The sequence below is a fragment of the Micromys minutus genome (genome assembly GCF_963924665.1).
Source record: "Micromys minutus genome assembly, chromosome: 17".
NCBI lineage: Eukaryota > Metazoa > Chordata > Mammalia > Rodentia > Muridae > Micromys > Micromys minutus.
Genome location: NC_137952.1, coordinates 1,713,095 through 1,734,726, shown reverse-complemented (window position 1 = coordinate 1,734,726; position 21,632 = coordinate 1,713,095). Strand labels below are relative to the sequence as shown.

The 21,632-nt window shown below is 47.7% G+C and overlaps 1 protein-coding gene across 1 annotated transcript; it reads left to right on the top strand.

Annotated features, from left to right (window-relative positions):
• Window positions 1-7,265: 7,265 nt before the first annotated feature.
• F2 (coagulation factor II, thrombin) lies at window positions 7,266-20,529 on the top strand (the record flags this gene model as incomplete). Its single annotated transcript, XM_080931762.1, has 14 exons — window positions 7,266-7,353; window positions 7,720-7,883; window positions 8,620-8,644; window positions 8,853-8,903; window positions 10,982-11,087; window positions 11,166-11,302; window positions 13,410-13,727; window positions 13,975-14,088; window positions 14,163-14,289; window positions 14,934-15,101; window positions 15,399-15,572; window positions 15,749-15,930; window positions 20,191-20,261; window positions 20,389-20,529. 14 exons carry the CDS (start codon window positions 7,266-7,268, stop codon window positions 20,527-20,529), a joined length of 1,866 nt encoding a protein of 621 aa, XP_080787888.1.
• Between the last annotated feature and the right edge of the window lie 1,103 nt (window positions 20,530-21,632).

Genomic DNA, 21,632 nt, shown 5'->3' with positions numbered 1-21,632 from the left:
CCACTCCTATAGCGGACAGCAGTGCCAGGGCTTCCAGATGCTAGGAAGAAGCCCCGCCCCACCTGCCTGGTGCCACAGCCACAGAACCATGGCCCCTCCCCAGCTCACTCGTGGGTCCAGAGCCTCAACTGCACTCCCTCACCTGTGTGCACTAGCACCTGCCAGTCTCTGCCTCAAACACAGCACGTTTTTATTCCTCTTTACTATTTCCAAACTTATCCTGTCTTTATGATTTTTAGTATTAAATTAAATTATAATGTTTTCTATTTACTTGATAAAGCTCTCAGTCTTGTCAGAAATCTGTTAATCATTAATATTTAAGTTATGACTGACAGAACCTCCAAAGCCTTTGACAGTTGACCCCCCCCCCCCCCCCCCCAGGTCTCAGAAGTTATGGATACTACTTCAAGGCTTCTTGGATTGTGGTGTGATAACCAGTAAGAAACACAGTGGACAAAACTGGATTTCTTCCGAGTCAAGTGATTTATCTAAATCGAGGTGAGTCATTTCTCATGTTATGTATCCACTCCACAGAGAAAAGGCCCTGTGTCTCCTGGGCTCGAAAGCCAGACTGACTGTCCAAGTTGCTGTGAAGACAATAAAGACCTAGGGGAACTGTTGGCTGATAGACTCTGTCATTTTTAATTGATATGACTGCTAGATTAAAGTTTATTTATTCTGACCCAGATTTCTGACTATACTAACAGCTAAGGTAACTGCAGCCTGACAACTAAAGAAACAGACTTCTATTTTCTAACAACTAGTTCAGATGAGCTTTCACAGACATGACTGGTTACCTTCTTACCTAAACTCGGGTTCCATTAATGCTTCCTGTTTCCTCCTCTTGCTAAACGTTCTTTTCCACTAGACAGACAATCCAAATATATAATTCTTGCTCCTTCTGCACCATAAAAGCTCATCTTAAAAATGTTGTTAACTCATGTTGTTATCTCTTTTATAAACTTAGAAGCTACAGGAAACCCACTCAGATCTACCTCTCATGGACCAAATAAGACTCCACCCAGATAAGTACGTCTGCCTAAAGCTTACTACCTATTCTAAAAGGTGGGATTCCTCTAGATTTCAAATGTGGGTTTCAAATGTATATTTAAGAACATTTTTTTTTTCTTTTCATGACAATAGCTCCTGCCACAAGGGTCACTTAGACACAGTTTTACTTTTCCTGATACCAGATCGTGGCTAAAACTCCCACACAAACACCAGCAGATTTTACCACTCCAGTTGGCAAGGAGAACCTCCGATTTCCCTGACAAGGTTTGGCCAGCCTTTGCGGGAAAGGAGGGTTAGTTCTCTGCAGTCAAAAGTCCAAAATAGACATTGATCATTGGGAAGACCTCCTCGGGAACGCCTCTCAACCCCCCACTCAGGGCTCTTGCAGCCGGTTTTCTCTCTGAAGTCCAGGCCTGGCAGGGTTGTTCTCTGTCAGGTCTTGGACCTGATGCAGCCGCCAGGAGTCCGAGTGACAACTCAGACCTCTGGGCATAAGCAGATTTTTTTCTCTTGCTATTGAGTTTAATCCCCTGGAATGCCAGTTTGAGATAGCTCAATAGTCCCCTCTACCAATGGACACTTCAGTGTCTCAAAACATAGCCCCAGACTCCCCACTGGGATGTCTCCTAGAAAATTTTAAATCTCTAAAACTATACACACTGCCAATGGTCTGGTAAGTGGAAAGAGGTTCCCACCCTGACCCCTCCCATCTCATCATTTGACTATTTGCTCCAAACCCCACAGATAACAAATAGTCTTTCCAAATAGGGTCAGAAACTTGCTCCATGGCTAGACATAAATATTATAATCTCTTTACTTATTTTCACTTTGGCCAGGCAAATATGGGGGCTACCCATATTGGCCTTGTCTGATACCTATGCTAAGATCACGGATCACTATCCAGAAACATCAAATCCTTGGCAGCTGTGGCGCTTCAGAATTGACAGGGGCGATACCTCCTGACAGCTAAAGAAAGTGGTCTTTGCTTGATCCTCCAACAATAATGCAGTTTCTACATCAACCAATCCAGGACAGTGAGAGGTAAAATCCAGAAGCTACAATCAGACATATAGAATTCCAGGGAACATGAGACCTCCAGTTCCTGAACCTTCAAAAACCCTATATGGAGTTCCTGTTACAGGATTACAAGCCACTGTCCACAGAGGAGCCTGGTGTGAATGTTTACTAAGCGGACCCCAATGGTGAAAGCCAGCTACACCCCTACAATGCCTCAAGACAGCAGGAAGTAGCCTAAGAGACTCAGCACCCCATTCCCCTTTCACCATCGGCCTCCCCTCCCCTTTTCCTTCTTTTTATGATAAGAGAAAGGGAGGAATGGTAGCATTTGGACTGCTCCTGCAAAAATTTTCTTTCTTCCAAACGTACTTAATCTCTATCTATAGTGTGTGTGTGTGTGTGTGTGTGTGTGTGTGTGTGTCCCAGCATCTTGTCAAGTCCAGGCGCTCATTACATCTAGAACAGCTCCAGAGAAGCAACCTACAGATGCTTCAGCCTTCTCTCGCAGACACGGACCCTTCTATCAGACCTGTTCCTTCTGACCTGTCCTCAGATGGTTCCACAGACCCTGGACAACAAGGGAACAGCCAACCCTAAGATTGGACAAACACCCCTAAACTCCCACTTTTTTAGATTCTCTAAAAATGTCAGCTCAAAACAGGCATGAAGCTGTCAAAGATCACAACGACCCTATTCCTCCTCCACCATCGCCCCTAATTTTTCTCTTTTAATTAAACCAAAATGGGGGAATGTTGGGATTCTGTAAACCCCACCCCTCAGTTACCTGGCAACAACTAGGCATACCCTACCCTACAGTTACCTGCAATAGCCAGGTATTCTCTGCCCCAGTTACCTGACACTATAAAAGGGGCTGCTTGCCCCCTCCTCCTCCCCCCCTCTCTGTCTCTCTCTGTCTCTCTGTCTGTCTGTCTCTCTCTGTCTCTCTCTGTCTCTGTCTCTCTCTGTCTCTCTCTCACTCTTCTGCTCTTCTCCTCTCCTCTTCTCCCCATTCCCTTCCCCACCGTGTGTTCATGGCCGGCCTCTACTTCTGTACTTTTCTCTCTCTGCCTCTACGACTCTCTTAATTCCCCCATGACCTCAATAAACTCTATTCTGTACTATAAAAAAAGAAAAGAAAAGAAAAGAAAAGAAAGATCTAGGTGGCACCATTCCCTGGATGAGATCCTGAACTGTGTAAGAGTAGATAAAGTGTATAGATTGTCCTGAAGCTGTTTGTATTTTAATGTTAATTCCATTTCCCCAGGAAGGGCTGCCTAGTCAGATACTCTTCAGGTGACTTCATCTGAACCTTCCCATTTTAATTAGTAAAATAAAGGAAAGCCAGTGACTAGGAAGGGCAAGGGAGTTGGAGAAAAGAAAAGTTCAGAGGAGGTCAGAGGACGGAGGGTGGAGGTCGTGGCAATCTGGAGTTTCCCAAGGACCAGCTAGACCCAGGTGGGATTGATTGGCATTAAATAGCTATGAACATAAGGATTTTATAGGTCTAGTATCTCATATAGAAGGGCAGTTTGTATCTTTGTCTGTTTGATGTAATCTTGTTGTGTAGAGGGTTTGTGGATTAAGAGTTGAATATATAAACCTGTATGAAAAGTTACAGGATATAGAGTTGTATTTATGTGGGATTTTGGGGTAGAGAAACACCCTGGGACAGAGGCGGAGAACAGGTGGTAGAAAGCCGCCAGGGAAGGGAGTTGCTTGAACAAGTTGGGCTGTGGGGGATCAGACCAGGTGCCAGAGGGTCGGGCCTGAGGAGTGAGACCTCAGGGCCGGTAAAGAGATAAAGCGATTTTTTATTTTTTAATACTTACTGCACCGACGTGAACTGAGGAAGAGTGTGCATTAGCCCATTGCTTTTGGCTATAGATGCTGTGTGACTGTCTCAAGCTCAGTGATGGACTATAATATGGAACTCGGAGGAAAATTAACTTTTTTTCTCCTAAATTGCTTTTGCCAGGATGCTTTATCACAGCAACAGAAAGGAAACTGAGGCATGTGGCAAAAGCACCTTTGCCCGCTGAGCCACCTAACTGGCGCTTTTATTATTTCATTTTTTAAAAAATTATTTCATAGCAGGGTCTCACTCTGCAACTAAGGCAGAAAGACACAAACCTCTGCCTCCTAATCCAGCCATTCCCTCCAGAGCCAGCTTGTCAACGTTTTTACTTATTCGCTAACCAACACCCACCAAAGAGGGGGTGGAAAGAAAAAGGAAAAGCAATAGGCACAGTGTCAGGGAAAGTAAGTGGAGACAAGGACACTCGTCCATTAAAATGCTTGCTATAAAATTAAAGTTGCTAAGTATATAAACAGCTGGAACTCTCAAACTTTATTGCTTAGAGAGTAAACTAGTCCAAGCACTTGGAACAGACATCTGTTTTAGGTTCTTAAGTAAATCCTATGCCTGCTTTATGCATAGAAAGTCCCATAGCCGATGGGAGTAAATGCTGAGCTACACTAAAACATGTATTCAAGAATATTCCACGTGGGCAGTGAGACAGCACAGAGGGAGAAGCCATGGAAGCCTGAGGACCTGGTTTGCTCCTCAGAAGCCGCAGGGAGAGGAGAAAGTTGAGTCTCTGAAGTTATCCTCCGATCTTCAAGAACACTCTGTCTTTATACCTCATACACATGCATACATAATCAAATCAATAAAATTACAAAAAGAAACTTTGTAGCATCCCAAAACTATAAGTTCATTCCAATTCTCTTTGACGGATGAATTAGGAAACACCAGGTGAGGTGGCACCAAGGCACACTGCTCCAGGTCCAGCGAGACTCTCTAAAACCTACCACGACACCTACAGAAAGGATGGTTAAGTAAAATGTGTAATATGTGTATTGAGCTCCGAGAAATACACCATGCATGATGGATCCAATAGATCCAAAGCTGCTGGAGCTCAAAGATAGACAAATCTAGTCAGTGTCGGGGTAGTCGTTAGAAGGGGCGGCTGTGAGCTGGCAGGAAGGAACCTTTGGGGACTGGTTTGGATAGGGATATACTTGAAATGTGGAGTTAAATGACTATGATTTGTAAACATTAGTCATAGGCTCCTCTCCCATGCTGATGATGCGTATATAGGGCAGATTAGGCCAGATTAGAAGTACATGAAGGTAGGTATATTAGGAGGTCAGTGAAGTCACATCTGGGCTAAAGCAAGGGGATCTTACAGAGTTTAGTGGAGGGATGAGGAGCTGGATGGTGTCCACACATGGTCAAAACCTGAGCCCTGGGCAGGGACTCCACAGTTTTCTCTGTGCAGGCTGTGCTGGGAGAAAGAGAACAGACGGGCTTTTCCAGCTTGTGTGGGGTCAGTCAAGGGTTCCAGCCTAACAAATGGATGCAAGTTAAGCCTTATTTTAAGGGGCATATGTTTTATGAAATCATTATATTTCTTGATGGGGAAAGGCTGTCAGCAAGTAAAAGCACCTGTTGTCAAACCCGACCTCCCAAGTTCAGTCCCTGAGACTCATGGGGTGTAGGGAGAGACCTGACTTCCACATGTATACAGTGGCTAATGTGTACATTCACAAATATACATGTAGTTGAATTTTCTAAAACAAGGAGTGTGCTTGTTTTATTTTGTTTGACAGGGTCTCTCTAGTCCTGACTGTTCTGGAGCTTACTCTGTAGGCCAGGGTGACCTCAAAATCATAGAGAATGGGCTGGAGAGATGGCTCAGTGGTTAGAGCACCGACTGCTCTTCCAGAGGTCCTGAGTTCAATTCCCAGCAACCACATGGTGGCTCACAACCATCTGTGATGAGATCTGATGACCTCTTCTGGTGTGTCTGAAGACAGTGACAGTGTGCTCATATATAATAATTAAATAAATCTTTAAAAAAATCATAGAGATGCTATGTTTTAACCAGGCAGTGGTGGTGCACACCTTTAATCCCAACACTCAAGAGGCAGGGGCAGGTGAGTGGATCTGAGTTCTAGGCCAGCCTGATCTACAGAGTTAGTTCCAAGATAGCTGGAGAGATGGCTCTGTGGTTAAGATCACTTACTACTCTTGAAGAGGATCCAAGTTTGACTTCTAGCACCCACACTGGGTGGCTCATAACTGCCTGAACTCCAGCTCCAGGGGACCTGGTGTCTGGCTTCCTCGGGTACCATGTATCACCCGTACACATAGACATATACACATAATTAAAAAACTATAATATATATGGTGTATATTTTATATATATATATATATATATATATATATATATATATATATATATGTGAAAATCATAGGAAGTGGGCCACTGAGGAATTACGCTGACTGTGGGTATCCCCGTCTCCAGCTCTCTGCCAACTCCTTCCCCAGACTGTACACGACTCCATACAGCCAGCCTTGATGAAGTTAAAGCAAAGCAGGAGTCCCTGCCTCTCTGATGTGGGTGTACCTGCTCTTTGTCCCTCTGTTCTATTTAGACCCAGGACTAATATTTACCTTGTAAACAGGAAATGGGGGAGGGTGAGAAGCAAGCCTAAAGCTGTTGTGTAGAAGTAGGAGGCTTAAGAGGCTGGGGCAGTGCAAACAGGTTGGGAGGGAAGAGGCTGTATCAGGAAGACCCAGAGAGTAGGGCCAGTGCTTGTACTGGGGCAGGAGATTGAAGAAAACAGCTAGAGGCCACAAGGTGCCTGAACTTGGCTCCTCCCAGACAACCTCTATTCACAGCACCCCACAGCACCCTTAGAGGAGAAGAAAGAGGAGCCACCTCCTGGCTGAGAGGTCCCCTCTCACAGGATGCAATGAGAGAGCTCTGCCTGGCCACACTTAGCTCTGTTCCTTGCCTCTGTGCACACATCTGCTAGTCAGAAGGCTCTGTGTCCATGCGCTGTACGTTGGTAAAGCTCTTTTTGTTCTCAACACAAAGTGTTATGCCCACTGCACAGATAAGAGAACTGCAGTGTGTGGATGTGGCGAGGTTTGCACCATCCCTGTTGGTTGGGATGAGAAGAAGCCTCCGGAAGGACTCATTGATTCACATTTAACCACGTGGTAAATGGAAGGGGTTGGAAGATGGTCTTCTCTATACGATCTTTCTCTCCAAGAACACCCACCACTGGTTCCAAGAGAACCAGTCCTCTTAAATGTCGGGGGTGGACATTTGTCCCCAAGGCCCTGATCTGCTGACCTCTCCCTTGCCAGTGATTTCTTCACATTGGTTCAATATTAACCCAGAGACAGTCAGGACAATCCCTCAGATCCCAGGAGCTGACGCACTATGGCGCACGTCCGCGGCCTGGGCCTGCCTGGCTGCCTGGCTCTGGCTGCTCTGGGTGCCCTGGCTAGCCTGGTACACAGCCAGCATGGTAAGGGGCACTTGGAGGCTTGGGGCAGGATAGAGGATGTGGGAAAGGCCTGAGGGATGGGGTTTCCTGCCTAAGATCAGAGAACACAGGGATAGTCCCCAGGTGGACCTCAGACCACAGTGTCCAGCTTAGAGAAGGAGTCATGTGTGTGGTACAGGGAAGAGGACATCACTTCTGTCTTCCAGAATGTGGAGTGGGCTAGGGCAACCAATGAAAGGCAGACGACTCACATCCTATGTCCAGTGGCCTTCTGGGTACCGTCCTGTCCCCTCTCGGAAGCTAGCAGGGCAGCCAGCTTCCTACCGCTAATGGTTAAGATAGCTGGGTTTCCAGAGGCAATTTCCTATGCCCCCGCCCCTGCTGCAGTGTTCCTGGCCCCCCAGCAAGCACTATCGCTGCTCCAGCGGGTCCGCAGAGCCAACAGCGGCTTCCTGGAGGAGCTCCGAAAGGGCAACCTGGAGCGTGAGTGTGTGGAAGAGCAGTGCAGCTATGAGGAAGCCTTTGAGGCTCTGGAGTCACCCCAAGACACGGTGAGCCCCCGCAACACTGGCTCCTAGGAGGCAGGGCAGGTAGGCAAGGAACAGGCCTGGGCTCCCTCAGCGGAGGAGTGCTGGACCACAGGTGACCAGCAGGAGCATCCCGGCTCTTTCACTTTCAGACTTTCACTTCCATTCGGACCCCTGTCTCCTTGGGCTGCAAGATGGGCACCCAAAATCTGTCTCGGGGACCATAGGTTGTCACAGTGAGGCTCATGACATGAGAACTCATCAATGTCAGCAGCCAGCTATACCGCGGCTGTCTGGGTTGTCTAGTGTCTTGCTTAAAGCCTTTCCACCGTTTTTGTGTTCCCTTGTTGTGTACCCACTGGCCCTGGGCCTCTGTTGCATTTCTCTCCCCACCCCACCCCTCTCTCCCTCTCTCCCTCCCTCCCTCTCTCCCTCTCTCCCTCTCTCCCTCTCTCCCTCCCTCCCTCTCTCCCTCTCTCCCTCTCTCCCTCTCTCCCTCTCTCCCTCTCTCCCTCCCTCCCTCTCTCTCTCTCTCTGTGTGTGTGTGTGTGTGTGTGTGGTGGGGAGTAGCTTTTTTGTCTCCAGCCTGGAGAAGATCTGTTTCGTTGTATGTTGAGGGCTCTCTCTCTTCATACATTCTCTCTTTCTGGAAGCCAAAGTAAGAGACAGAAGCTGGGTTCAGGGAGTAGGGGACAAATTGCCTACGGAAGGAGTAGAATTCCATCCTCCCAGAGCCTCACCCCCAGCCCTTGCTTTGCAGGATGTGTTCTGGGCCAAGTACATAGGTGAGTGGCCAGTAAGGTTTGCCCCAGGATGGGAGGCTGGGGGGCCCCAGCCAGAGAATGCCTTCTCCTTCAGAACTTGCTGCTGCATAAAGCATTTCCAGCACCCACTCTGTCCTCCCCACACCCCATCTGTTACCCCTGCCTCTGTCACCTGTCCCCACTCTTCCCCTACAGTGAAACCAAACGTATTTCTGCTTTTTGTTTTCAGTGTGTGATTCCGTGAGGAAACCTCGAGAGACTTTCATAGACTGTCTGGAAGGTGGGTGGCGCATTGTTCTTTTGTGTGGGCAGGCGGTGGGAAGCCCGGGAGAAAAGATTTGCTGACTCCTCAGGAGCCATGGTTCAAGTGGGATCTCCAGTGCCTGACATTTCCTTCTGTCCTTGGTCAAGGATGCCTTTGCATGTGGCTTATGTCTGGCACTTAGCCAGACTGTTGGAGGGATGGAGGGATGAATGGATAATTCATGTGGCTCTCGGGGTCCAGCTGCCCTCTGTTCCCCGTGTCAGAACTCTGTCTGGACAATTCACTCTCCAAAAGGGTTTTGTTTTTGTTTTTGAACTCCTACAGCCCAGAGTAGCTTTGAACTTGCTAGGTACTGAGGATGACCCTGAACTCCTGACCCTCGCATTCCCACCTCCCCAGGGTGGGGTTCCAGGCATGTGATTCCAAGGCTGCTTTCTTCTCCAAGACTTCTGACAGTCCTGTTCTTTACAGGTTCCCAGCTAGAAAAACTTTGCCTGTCAGGCCTTGACTTCCCCTTCTAGACCCCCAAGAAGTGGGTCAGGATCAGTGAATGTGTCAAGACTTTTCAGTCCTTGCCTAGGTTGTTACTTTCTCTGGAGCAGTCAACAATCTCCACTGAAAACCCTGTCCCCCCAGGGGCTTCTCTGAGTCTTTGGGGAAGTGCCTGCCTCCAAAGTATTCTGAATATATCTTTATTCTAATGACAGGCTTCACTATGGACTTGGAACTCTTTAAGGACTATAATTTCCCTCCTGCCTTCCTTGCTTCTGTCAGGGTCTCATGTAGCCTAGGCTGGCTTTGAACTCCTGACCCCCAAACCTCCACCAGCAACAGAGTACTGGAGCTACACACCTGCACCACTGTGCTCAGTTCACAGCTCTACTTATTTCAAAATTTATTTTTTAAGATTTATTTATTTTATGTACATGAGTACACTGCAGCTGTCATCAGACACACCAGAAGAGGGCACTGGACCCCATTACAGATGGTTGTGAGCCACCATGTGGTTGCTGGGAATAGAACTCAGGACCTCTGGAAGAGCAGTAAGTGCTCTTAAACACTGAGCTATCTCTCCAGCCCCCCAAATTTATTTTTTTAAGATGGTGAGTTGTTTTTTTAAAGACTAGGCTTTTCTATTCAGCCTTGACTGTCTTGTAATTTGCTGTGTAGACCAGGCTGGCCTGGAACTCACAGACCTCTACCTGCCTCTGCCTCCTGAACCTACACTTGTCTTTTTATTACAGTGTAAGTGGGTGTTTGCCTGTGTGTATTACATATCTGTATACCTCTTATGTGTTTGGAACTGCAGAGGCCAGAAAAGGGCAGTAGATCTGAACTTAGAGGCCTTGTGAGCTGCCCTGTGAGTTCTGGGAATTAAACTCTGGTCCTCTGGAAAAGCAGCCAGTGCTCTTAACTGCTGAGCCATCTCTCCAGCCTTCAGACTTTTTTTTTTTTTTTTTAAACTTTATTTAAAAAAAACAAAGATAAAAGAAAAAAAATTTTAAACATTTTTGCATAAATGTATAGAAATACATTTTTGAAGCCTTCAGACTTTAATTACTCAAAACAAATTATACTAAGCCTTCCGTGTGCACCAGGCACTGTGTTGGTGTTGGGTGCTGGGATGTCTTTTTGTAGACAGGGTCTAAGTGTGGATGACTGGCCTTGAACCTCCATGCACTTCTGCCTGCTGAGGGCTGGAGTTGCAGGAGGTGCCATCAAACAGGTGCACGGCCTAGTTCTGGGTTCTAAAGAACTCACAGTCTTAGGATTGAAAGGCCACAGGGATTCCTGGAAAGGCCAGAAACAGAAAGAGCAGCTGGCTTGTCAGGTCTGCTTCCCAGAAGAGCTGTTTGCCTGACCTTGAGGGATGCGCGAGTAAACAAACCTGAGAGAATTTCAATCGTGGAAACTGTGCAAAGGCCCTAAAATCACACGGGTGGGAGGCGGGGTTGGATTACAATTGCGCCTGTCACCAAGTTGCCACGTGGCTGTTGTGGAGCAGACAGAACAGCTGCAGAGAAGTGAAAGGCGTCTGGTTACAGATGGCGGGCCAGAGAGAGCCTGGGGTGCGCGGGTGTGTGTCTCTGCAGGTCGCTGTGCTCTGGATCTGGGTCTGAACTACCGTGGGACTGTGAGTGTCACCCATTCCGGTATCGAGTGTCAGCTGTGGCGAAGCCGCTACCCACACAAGCCTGAGTGAGTGCTGGCCGGCCCGGAGGGGAAGCAAGGACACAGTCCGGAGGCACAGGTCCTCTGAGCAGCCTTCTCTTCCAGCATTAACTCCACCACCCACCCTGGGGCCGACCTGCAGGAGAATTACTGCCGAAATCCAGACAGCAGCACCTCGGGACCCTGGTGCTACACCACAGACCCCACTGTGCGCAGAGAAGAATGCAGTGTCCCTGTCTGTGGTGAGCTGGGCCCAGGGGTCTTCATGAGGCCTGGCAGTCTTAAATGGGCATCACAGTGCTGGCCGCCTTCAGAGCCAGGGGAAGGAGTGACAAACTAAAATCATCCATCGTCCAGGGCGTTTGGGAGACCTGGGCAAGCTGCCTGTCACCTCCTTTTCTCCCTCCCAATCTTGGGTCCCTCATGCTTCTGTTTGTGGCTCTTTTCAAACAACATTTTTGTGTCCTGCCAAGGTACCGTCCTTTAGGAAAGTCTCCTAGACCGCTCCAGTCACATGCTTTTCCCAAACACCTCAGAGTAAGCATATAAGGCTCTCTTCTGGTTGATTGTTGTGATTAGTTCCCATGGTTACCTAGTTGTAGCCACAGTGCCAAGGCAGAACAAACATCCATAGCTGAAGGGCATGCCACAGCAAGTGTTTCTTTCTGCACCATGGAGGCATGGCTAAAGGACTCTCTCAGAAGCACTCACCAGCCTGTCTGCAGTGGGGAGACAGTGTTCTGTGCATGATTTCTGGGCCTGCGTGGGTGCTTGTGAACGGTGGATCCAGCTGAACCCGATTGCTTGCTCCGATCGTACTCATGCTGGGGCTGAGCAGCTCCTGAGGGAGCGCCTTCGTTCCTTGATGGCTGAAGTGTCAAACAGAAGTGCCCTTTTAAGGCCTGCGTTCAATGCTGAGCCAGCCCTGCCTGCACTCCATTGGCAGAATGAGCCATATGACCAAGGCCAAAGTCAAGAAGGGAAATATTGTCTGCTACACCGAGTCAAGGGTAGGGATATAAGCGAGGAATTCATACCGTGAGCTTGGGATGTGGTTTATGGGAGAGTTTGGCTAGAATGCACAGGTTCCTAGGTTCAACTCCCCCTACCCCACACACCCTCCACAGAAAGACCTGTTCAGTAGTGCAGACCTGTGACCCCAACCACTATGCTGAGGCAGGAAGACCAAAAGTTCATGCTCTGAGTTGAAGACATGCTCAGCAGTTAAGGGTTTACTCCCCTTGCAGAGAGGCAGAGAGGGTCATAACTCAGGTCTCAGCAACCATGATCGGTGGCTCACAACCAGGTGTAACTCCAACTCCAGGGGAGCCAACACTGCCTTTTAGCAAGCACCTACACATGTGCAAATACACACACACACACACACACACACAAACACAGCAAGAGACATGAATAAAAATGTAAAAAAAACAAACTTCATTTTAAAGCTCAAGGGTTGCTTAGATAACAGTGAGTCCAAGGCAACTTACTGAGTGAGACCCTGTCTCAAAATAAAGAGAGAAAAGAGGGCTGGGGACTAAGTTAATGGTGGAGAATGTCCCTCCCTACCTGCAGGTTTAGTGCCCGGATCTTTGTCAGCCTTGTTTCACCTGAGACAACCCTTAAAGCAAATCACCAGTGATCTTAAAAAAGACAAAAACAAAAAATAAAACCCAAACAAACAAATAAAGCCCCAGCTGCCTAGACTGCACCTGTGTCCCTGTTTGTGGGACAGGCAGTGTAGACTTGGAGCTGACCTTCCGGCTCACGCCATGGTCCACACAGACCTTTCTAGCAAACCCAACAGCCTTTCTGCTGTGTCCAATTCAGACCTGAAAAGGGAGCCCGGTGATGGTACACACCTTTAATCTCAGCACCTGAGAGGCTGAGGCAGGTGGATCTCTGTGAGTTCCAGGCCATCCTGGTCTACACAGTGAGTCCAGGGACAGCCAATACTACAAAGAAACCCTGTCTCAAAAACCAAACAAAAAGTGAGTCCAAAAAAGCCTTAAAAGACAAAATGAAAACCCCCAAAAGCAACAATGTTTTACACAAATTGACTCCGGGCACTTACTACCAATAAATTGAAGATAGTCTAGGTGCCTGGCAGGCCCTGCTTACAGTATATACTTTATTGTGCTCCTGACACTTCTGCAAGTATATTACATTCTTCGATCAACTATAGGGTAGGACAGGCGTGTGCAGCCATTTTGAAGGAAGGTTGCTGTGGCTGGGGGGTGTTAAAGCTGCCTGAGGTCACACAGGTGTAACCCCAACAGGACAGGGATTCAAATCTCCCTCGGACATGCATGTGGTTCCCCCAACTTTGCCTTCTGTATCCTCCACCAGGCCAGGAGGGACGTACCACCGTGGAGATGAGGCCTCGCTCTGGAAGTTCCAAGGGGAATCTGTCGCCTCCACTGGGACAGTGCCTCCCTGAGCGTGGCCGGCTGTACCAGGGGAACTTGGCTGTGACAACACTTGGGTCCCCTTGCCTGGCCTGGGACAGCTTACCAGCCAAGACCTTGAGCAAGTACCAGGACTTCGACCCGGAGGTGAAACTCGTGCAAAACTTCTGCCGTAACCCAGACGGGGATGAGGAGGGCGCGTGGTGCTATGTTGCGGGGCGGCCCGGCGACTTTGAATACTGCAGCCTCAACTACTGCGGTGAGCAGAGCTCATAGGGCGGGGCAGGGGCAAGGACCGAAGACAACCGGGTTCATTACAGCCGCACAGAAACCTGGCTAGGGGTGGGTCCTATTCTTGTTTCATAGATGAGTAAACGGAGGCCCTGAGAAATTGTTGGCTGGTCACCGAGGTGTGTCTAGGCTCTTAACCTCGGTGTCAACCGCCCTCCAATGCCCCTGGGGTCTTGGGAAGGTCCGAGGTCCCAGCCACTGCCGGGTCTCTACAGAGGAGGCGGTGGGAGAGGAAAGCCATGATGCGGACGAGTCCATCGCCGGACGCACCGCCGACACAGAGTTTCACACCTTCTTCGATGAGAAGACCTTCGGCCTTGGGGAGGCAGGTGAGACACCCGTGGTAGTAGGACGTGAGACTGGAGGCCAGCACGGACCCCTCACCATCTGTGTTGCTCTGCAGACTGTGGCCTGCGGCCTTTGTTCGAGAAGAAGTCATTGAAAGACAAAACGGAAAAGGAGCTTCTTGACTCTTACATAGACGGGCGCATCGTGGAGGGCTGGGATGCTGAGAAGGGTATCGCCCCCTGGTGCGTCCTGCCGTGATCTACAGTCCTACAGAAGGCCTGCCCCACCCATGGCTGCTGCAGGGCCCGGCAGCAGATGACATTAGCGCCCACCCTCTAATTTCCCTCAGAGCTACCTCAGCCAGCTTTACCATGTCTCTCAAGTAGATGTCAGAGATGAGACCCAGCAAACTCGAGTGGCTTATTTATTCTCAGGCACACTGCATAGTCAGGACTGTATCCAATTCTGACTCCAGAGCTGGGCTAATCTATATGAAGTCTACACTGAAAGAGCTCTGGTCCTCTAGGGCAGCCAAGTCAATTTGAGATTTGAGCCCTGGAGGTAACCCTGTCTCCGCTATCTGTCTGCCTGCCTGCCTCCTTATCTATCTGTATATCTATCTATCTATTATCTATCTATCACTTATCTGTTCTTTCTTACTTTCATCCTTCTCTCTCTCTCTCTTTTATTTTTCGGGGGAGGGGATCTTATGTAGCAGAGACTGACCTTAAACTTGATGTCCCCTCCTTTCTTCCACTTCTGAAATGCAAGGGTTATAAGCTTGGAAGCCCATCCTGGCCCAATACTATTAATCTAAGCTCTTTTCCCATTTCTAAGGCCGCTAGGGCCTAGGCTCCAGCTCCTAATGCACTCTGCTTCCCGGTAGGCAGGTGATGCTTTTTCGGAAAAGTCCCCAAGAGCTGCTGTGTGGGGCCAGCCTTATCAGCGACCGATGGGTCCTCACTGCTGCCCACTGCATTCTATACCCACCCTGGGACAAGAACTTCACTGAGAATGACCTCCTGGTGCGCATCGGCAAGCATTCCCGAACTAGGTATGAAACTAATGGCTGACAGTGATTGGCTGGGTCCTGAGTGCCCATTAGGGGTTTGGGGAGCTCTGGGGCACATGGGCCTACATGTGTGATCTTTCAGCATACCCACTCGAAAAGCCCTTATGGCCCATTCCAGATGCCAGAACATGGCTCAGGTGGGAGTTTCTTTTGTGACTACTGGAACAGTATGTGTGCCTACCTCTGTCTGTGGGCCTATGTGACTCAGAAGACTGTGTGTGACCTTGCTCAGTAAGCTGGGGGTCTCATCAGCGGTCCTTCTCTGTGGGGTCTGCACAGATATGAGCGGAATGTCGAAAAGATCTCCATGCTGGAGAAGATCTACATCCACCCCAGATATAACTGGCGGGAGAACCTAGACCGTGACATCGCTCTGCTGAAGCTGAAGAAGCCTGTGCCCTTCAGTGACTACATTCACCCCGTGTGCTTGCCCGACAAGCAGACAGTGACCAGGTCAGCACTTAGTTGTGATTTGGCCTGGGCTCTGAACCTTGGGGCCTGACACACATTTACAAGTCTCAGTTCCGTGGTGTGAATGCAGATGTCCTCTGTGCTACTTTCTGAGACGCTGGGTTCTGTGAAGTTGACTTCAGGGACACTTCTCACCAGGTCCCTCTCTTTCCCTAAAGCTTGCTCCAGGCTGGTTATAAAGGGCGCGTGACAGGCTGGGGCAACCTTCGGGAGACGTGGACGACCAGCATCAGCGAGATACAGCCCAGCGTCCTGCAGGTGGTAAACCTGCCCATCGTGGAGCGGCCAGTGTGCAAGGCCTCCACCCGGATACGCATCACTGACAATATGTTCTGTGCTGGTGAGGCTCTCTATCTTCAGCCAGAGGGGAAGAGCTGGGGCAGGGGTTGACAGGCTTGGGCTGTGGCACACACACCTGGGCACTTAGAATCAAGACTCCAGGTAAGGGAGTGAAGCTTTTTGTGAAGGTAAAAGGAACATTACATTTTTCCATGCTGTGAGGTCTGAGGGGTGTGTGTGTGTGTGTGTGTGTGTGTGTGTGTGTGTGTGTGTGTGGTTTGGCCTGTAATACCTGCTCAATGAATCTAGCTCAGAGAGGTCCTAGCTATGGAGAAAGCATCCATTTGGCCACTTAGCACACATTTCTTGAATGCCTATTGTGTCCAAGACAACATTTTGAGGGTACACAGCAGGGACCCAAACACGTGTCCAGACGAAGGTGCCTTCCTAGAGGGGCCATGCCAATAGACATCTAGAGCACCTGTCCTGGGTAAGGGCTCTGAGGAAAGAGCAGGGTAAGGAAGAGTAAGGGACAAATCAAGGCCTGTGGGGTTGGAGAACAGTAAACCCAGCAATTCCACAGGAGATGAGGGAGAGAAGAGGCTCAGGTGTAGCCATAACATCTGTAACATCAGCACTCAGGGAGTGGAGGCAGGAGCATCGTGTGGAACAAGAGGCTCATCTGGGCCACAGTAGACTTCTCTGGAGGCAGAGGCAAGGGGGAGCTCTTAAGCTATGGGGCAACCAGAACTACATAGAGAGACCCTGTCTCAAACAACAAAACAAAATTCAAGCTAACAAATTGAGCATCTTGATATTTTTATTGGGATTGTACTATGTTTATATAACATTTGATGTTGACTGTAGTTCCATTTAAAACAAGGATCAAAATGTTTATTCACTTTAGTGCTGTGAGGTTTCCCATCTGCTAGGTCTCTGGAATGCTGGGATATATTCTATGACCTTTCTGTTCTACAGCCCCTAACTTTATACATTCGTGTTTCATCTCATACTCTTTTTGAGTTAGAAAGTAGTTTTCCTGTTCCCCACCCCAAAGACTAAGAACTTGACACGTTAAATACTTAGACCTATTAGTTTTCTGTCCTGTAACATTAACTACCACTCTTATCTTTCATATGTTGTGTGTGTTTTTGAGAGAGAGAGAAAGTGAGAGAGAGAGAAAGAGAAAGTATGGAATATGTATGTGTGAGTACAGAGGACAAAGTTGGGCATCTTCCTCAGTCACACTGCTTATTTATTTATTTATTTATTTAGAAGTAGTCTCATTATGTAGTCTTGGCTGGCCTGATATTTGCTATGTAGTTCAGACTTGCACTGGACTCAAGAGATTTGCCTATGCTTGTATTAAACCCATGCATGGCTTTGAGTTGTTTAGTAGCCTTATTTTTTTTTTTAAAGAAAGGACAACATTTAATTGGGGCAGGCTTACAGGTTCAGAGGTTTCGTCCATTATCATCAAGGCAGAAGCATGGCAGCATTCAGGCAGGCATGGTGCAGGAGGAGCTGAGAGTTCTACATCTTCATCCAAAGGAAGCCAGGAACACACTGGGCCCTCAGGCAGCTAGGAAAGTCTCCAAGCCTACCCTCGGAGTGACACACTTCCTTCAACAAGGCCACACCTTCTAATAGTGCCACTCCTTGGGCTGGGCATAAATCATAATATTCCACTCCCTGGCCCTCAGAGACTTATTCGAACATGAGTCTATGGGGGCCATACTTACAGAGCATAATATGCAAAGTACATTTAATCCAACTTCAAAAGTCCCCATAGTCAATAGCAGTCTTAATATTAAAATTCCAAAGTTCAAAGTCTCTTCTGAGACTTACTTAACTTAATCACTTAGTTAACTATAATTTCCAAAGCAAGACAGGAAACCTGCTACTCCAGGCTCTGCATCTCCATGTCTGATGTCAAAGCAGTCTTCAGATCTCCAACCCCTTTTTCATCTTTGTTGACTGGAACGAACTTCTTTCTCTTCTGGGCTGGCTCCACTCTCTGTTAGCAGCTATCCTCAGCACATAGCCCACGGCTCTGGCATCTCAAACATCTTGGGGTCTCCAAGGCAGCTTCAATATTATAGCTTCTTGTTTCAATGTCTGGGATCCACACATGATCTTCTGGGCTCCTCCAAAGGGCTGGCGTCACTTCTCCAGCTCTGCCCTCTGTAGCACTCTAAGGTTGCTCCACTCCACTGCCGCTGCTGTTCTTGGTGACCATCCCGTGGTACTGGCACCTCCAATACACTGGGGTCTTCTGGTGCAACTGGGCTTTACTAGTAGCCTCTCATAAGCTCTGTTCATGGTGCTAAGCCTCAAATCCTTTACGTGACTCCTTCAGTCCTAGGCCATCAGCTGCAACTGAGGCTGCACTTTTACCAGTGTCCTTCCATGGCCTCTCACAGTGCCAAGCCTCAGCTGTTCTTCATGACCCATTCATGCCTTCAAAATCAGTACCACCTGGGTGACTCATACATGACCAAGTACAGCTGCAGTATGAGGAACAACCTTGGTTATCTCTAGAACACAGCTTCTTTGTGATCCCAGAAAACACTTCTCAGAAGATTTCACCTCAGTGATGCTGGTCTTTATTACCACTAATTTCTTAGCTCCAGCTGACTAGCATCAAAGAGTGGAGGTTCTGGATAGTGGACGCATGGAACATTCCCTTTCCTTGGTGGAAGTGGCCTGTGGAAGGCGCTGTGGGAGAAGGCAGGCAGGGTGTTGGTGGGGGTAATGGACCATCAGGAAGCAAGGGGGCTGGAGGGGGAGGCAGCTGAGTCCTCGGCAGCGGCTCAGTGACTGCGGCCACAAAAATCCCAACTTTATTATTACTGTGTTGCTGCAGATTGAACCCAGGGCCTTGAACTAGGCAACTGCTCTAACACTAAACTATATCTCAATCCCAACTAAGGATTTTGGATTTAAGGGTCCCTTTGTATTTTGGTATGTTAATAATTGTGATGAAGAATGTGATTGTATGAAGTTGATTTTTATTAACTCATTATTTTCTGTGTTATGTTTGCTTTAAAAAAGTTGTGTATTTAGGAGAGTTTGCATTTTGCTTTAGTGCTTATCTTTCCTTTGAGCATAAACTTTTTCAATATGCTAATTCCTTCCTTCTTCTTTCCCTCTACTCTGAGGCATAAATTTATTTATTTATATAAGTACACTGTAGATGTTCTCAGACACACCAGAAGAGGGCATCAGATAGCATTACAAATGACTGTAGCCACCATGTGGTTGCTGGGATTTGAACTCTGGACCTTTGGAAGAGCAGTCAGTGCTCTTAACCACTGAGCTATCTCTCCAGCCCCTGGCCTTTAAACAAAACAAAACAAAACAAAAACAAAAACCAAAAAAACATGGTCTAATGTAATTTAGGCTTGAATCCACTATGTAGTTGATAACCTTGAACTTCTGATGCTTCTGCCTTCTCTAATCCTGCCCACCCAGTGCTGGGATTACAGGCATGTACCATCATGCCCAATTTATTCCATTTATGAGGTCCTGGGGATCCAAATAGCTTCATGCATGGTAGGCAAGCACTGCCAGTGTACAGCACAGCTTGAGGACTGTGACAATGCCATTTCAGTGTGACTCCAGGTGAGCACAGCCATGCTCAACCTGTATCCTCCTTGGACTTTTCACTTTCTCCTACTTTTCTTTCATTTCTTTTCAATCTCTGGGACAGTCTCAGACACCCTAGGCCAGCCTCAAACTCACCATGTAACTGAGGATAATCTTACATGAATCCTCCTGGCTCTAACCTTTAAGTTGTTGATTTTTACAAGCACATACCATGACATCTAAGTTTTAAATTTTACTTTTAATTTTTAGATTTGTGAGTCAAGTGTTTTTCTGAATGCACCCGTTTGCCTGAAGAGATTTCATTCAGATAGTTTTGTAACTGATTGAAGGCATCTTACTAGCTAAGGTCTTCTTTTTCTAGTTTCTTCCTATGGTCTGGTTAGTTTCCATGTTTCTGGGTAGAAGTGTTTCTACTGCTTTTTCTTGTTCTGTTGAAAGATATGTTTCTGCCTTCATCCTGTATGTCTTTTAGATTATGTATACGTTTTAGTACACTAAATTAGGTTGTGTGGTTTGGGGTATGGTAGAGGGCTGTGACTTTGCCAGAGTGGAACTGGTGAGAAGAGGCTGGAGTTGGGCATCTTGGTAGGTAAAGCCAACAAGCTTGTCCAGGATTAGATACATAAGGTCTATCTAACCCTTTAGCAAGGGAAATGAGGTCTGGCGGCTGTAGTTCCTTCAGGGAAGTGACTCCTGAACTCTTTTTCTCAAGGCTTCAAGGTGAATGACACCAAGCGAGGAGATGCTTGTGAAGGTGACAGTGGGGGACCTTTTGTCATGAAGGTAAGCTTCTCTAGAGGCCAGGGGTTGGTGGGTAATCTTCCAAAGTCAGGGAAGGCTGGGGCCAGGAACTTGCTTTCAGAAACAGCACCTGGACCTGACTGTTGGAAACCCCACTTTTCTTCCTCAGAGCCCCTATAACCACCGCTGGTATCAAATGGGCATTGTCTCATGGGGTGAAGGCTGTGACAGGAATGGGAAATATGGCTTCTACACGCACGTGTTCCGTCTGAAAAGGTGGATACAGAAAGTCATTGATCAATTTGGATAGGTTTGTGTGTGGCTGAGTGATCCTCATTGCAAAATCACAGAAACCAGTCAAAATATTTTTGTGGTTTGTTTCTGTTCTCAATAAAAGTGGTTGTCAGTAAGTCTCAGTGTGCCCAGTGTTGTTGTTGAAGAGGTGGTAATGTTGCTAGACAGACGACAAATAATCCAGTCTCCAGCACAGGCCCTCTGAGAGTGGAGGCAGAGGTTGAATTTGTAAGCATTTAAAAATGTTTCAGGTCCTGTTCTTGATGCATTATTCCGCTTATTTCTTACAAAAGGTAGGTGTTGATCCTCACAGGAGGTAGGTAGGTAGGTGAGTAAATTTGGATAAGTAACATGGCTCAGTGAGTAAAGCCCTGTGCAATCCTGATGACTTTGGATACCCAGAACCCCCATGTAAAAGCTGGATGTAGAGCCAGATAGTGGTGGCACATAACTCTAATCCCAGCACTCAGAGGCAGGTAGATCTCTGAGTTCAAGGCCAGCCTGGTCTTCAGAGTTCCAGGATGGCCAGGGGTACACAGAGAAACCTTGTCTTAAGAAAAAAGCGAACAATATATCCCACAGAGATAGGGTTTATTTGAGTGGTGCACTGCCTATGGTCTGGCTAGTCGAACAATAGGTATCTCTGAACAGAAAGGCTGAGAATCTGGCAACTGTTTACTCCATGGGACTACATCTCAGCTGGTCTTCATTCTACATTGGAATTTGAAGAAGCAGGCTCTGATGCCAATGAAGAAACACCTCAAGAGCAATGAACTTGCCAGAGAAAGTGAGGCTAGGCAGGCAAAAGTCTCCTTTAGGTCCTTTTATGCAGGCTGGACCAGAAGGCATGGCTCAAATTTAGGGTAAACTTACCCATCTCAAAATGACCCAACTGAGAAACGTCCCTCAGGCATTCCCATCTGCTTGTGTTGATTCCAGAAGACCAAGATTTTACAACTAGTAACTTCCTACATCTTCCATCATGTCATTAGAATGTGCCCCAACAGGCTTTTGAGATTACAATATGATAGTATATGGGCACAGGTGTCTCACGTGATCTCTAAATTGATGTTCTGTCTCTAATCTTGTGTGTGTGGTCTCACTACGTAGCTCTGGCTG